Source organism: Martes martes (assembly GCF_963455335.1).
Source record: "Martes martes genome assembly, chromosome: 6".
NCBI classification, from domain to species: domain Eukaryota; kingdom Metazoa; phylum Chordata; class Mammalia; order Carnivora; family Mustelidae; genus Martes; species Martes martes.
In genome coordinates this window covers 68,270,187-68,272,201 of record NC_137893.1, presented here as the reverse complement: position 1 = coordinate 68,272,201, position 2,015 = coordinate 68,270,187, and the positions used below count along the sequence as shown (strand labels likewise).

Below are 2,015 nucleotides of genomic sequence, written 5' to 3'. Positions count from 1 at the left end.
ATATAGTTAGGAATTGATCATATAAAGTAACAAAAGGCAGGATTTAGAATAACAAAACTATACTAGGCTCTTTATATATATTGTCCTAATCTTTCTGAAAAATACCACAAGGGAGTGATTATTAAGCAGAGAAATACAGTAGAGCTCAGTGTAAACTAAGCTGCTTTAAATGGCAAAGTTGGTACTGTAGTCCGGGTATTTCTGGCTCCAAGGCCATGCCATTTCCTTCACAAATGGGTTTTAATGTTGCATTTATCAAAGAACTATGAACCTGAATTTAAGTGTCTGGATCAAAAGCATAATTCATTTATTCTACATTAGAAGATCTTGCACAAGGGGCTGCTGAGTGGCTCAGTCAGTTAAGGGTCGGCCTTTGCCTCAGGTCATGATCTCAGTGCTTTGGGATTGAGTCCTGCATCAGGCTCCCTGCTCAGCATCGAGTCTGCTTCTTTCTTTTCCCTCTGTCATCTCACTTACACTCTCTCTCAAATAAATAAAAATATTAAAAAAAAAAAGTCTTGCACAATTATGATTAATTTTTTTCTTCCCAATGCCATGCTCATTGCGAGTCTATTTTCAATCTAAAACCTACACTTACTCAGAAAATAAATTGATCGTTGAGGAATTCTCTCTCAAGACCTTGCCAGTGACAATTAGTCTGATGGCTTTTCGAAACCAAGGATAAAAGAAAGCATAAATCAAGGGGTTCATTGCTGAGTTATAGTAAGCAATCCAAACCAATATTTCATAGATATATGTGGGTGTGATGAAACCCAGGAAGGCATCAATGATTGAATCAATGAAGTAGGGCAACCATGAAATCAGGAAGGCTAGCACTGCGATTCCCAGGGTTTTTGCTGCTTTCTTCTCCCTCTTGGCCACTCTGTCTCTGTAGCTGTCCGCCGATCTCACAGTCTTACTGCTCATCCTCTCAATTCTTCTAGCCTGTTTTTGAGCGATGAGGAAAATCTTGGAGTAGACAATTATCATCACAAGTGTGGGTATGAAAAATAATAGAAAATTGACCAATACCCACCTTTGATTCACTGCGATTTGGCAACCTCCCACACAAGTGAGAGCACTTACCAGATCTTCCAGCCCAGCTTCATTGGCACCCGTGCCAATAAGGGAAAAACTATAAATAATAGAAAGGAGCCAGGAGAAGGCAATACATAGGCCAGACAGAGACGCTGTGAACCTGGTTGGATAGACCAGAGGGTCAGTGACAGCCAAGTATCTATCGAGAGAAATAAAACCCAAGTGGTAGATAGAAGCATAGCAGAAGGACCCTTCGAAACAAGAGTGAAATTTACAGTAACTGTCCCCGAAGTACCAGCAGCTCTCCACAGACCTCACGGTGCTGAAGGGCATGACGGTCACCCCCACCAGGAAGTCAGCGCAGGCCAGGGACGCGATCAGAAAGTTCGTAGGGGTGTGCAGCTGTTGGAAGTGAAGGATTGAAATCATCACCAAGAGGTTTCCAAATACAGTCAGCACAACTCCGAAGCCAAATACTGCATAGAGAATTACGCGGGGCCCTGGTGAGTAGGGAGTTTTGACGCAGGATCCATTCAGGTTCTCAAAGCACATTTGCGCAGTCGCAGGAGGGAGAAAATCACTGCTCATGATAATCGGTTTTGAGACCCAGAAAAATGGTCGTCTTCCCTGGCTAAGATGTCATTCCAGTCTTCAAAGATTCTTTAAAAAAAAAAAAAAAAAAGAATATGTACAATATGTCAGTAATTGCCAGTACATTCTTCCCCTATTTCTTTGTAAATACAAATCCTTATTTTCATGTTTAAAAAGTGATTCATATCATCTCATAAGATATTTCACTTTGTAATGAATAAGCAGTTAATTTTCATCATCACATAAGATGCTATTTGAATTAAAAACGTAGTTTCTCTGTATCACCTACTAGTTCATATCTGAGACACGTTGGTGAACAAAGAGCTGTTCCATGATGCACGCATGAATGCCGCTTTTCCCCCAGCTTACCAGAGCTATATTAATGT

General features: G+C 40.8%; 1 protein-coding gene across 1 annotated transcript; it reads right to left on the bottom strand.

The window, feature by feature from the left end:
• Positions 1-594: 594 nt before the first annotated feature.
• Positions 595-1,626, bottom strand: LOC308344963 (trace amine-associated receptor 7a-like; the record flags this gene model as incomplete). Its single annotated transcript, XM_080806857.1, has 1 exon — positions 595-1,626. One exon carries the CDS (start codon positions 1,624-1,626, stop codon positions 595-597), a length of 1,032 nt encoding a protein of 343 aa, XP_080662983.1.
• Positions 1,627-2,015: the final 389 nt, after the last annotated feature.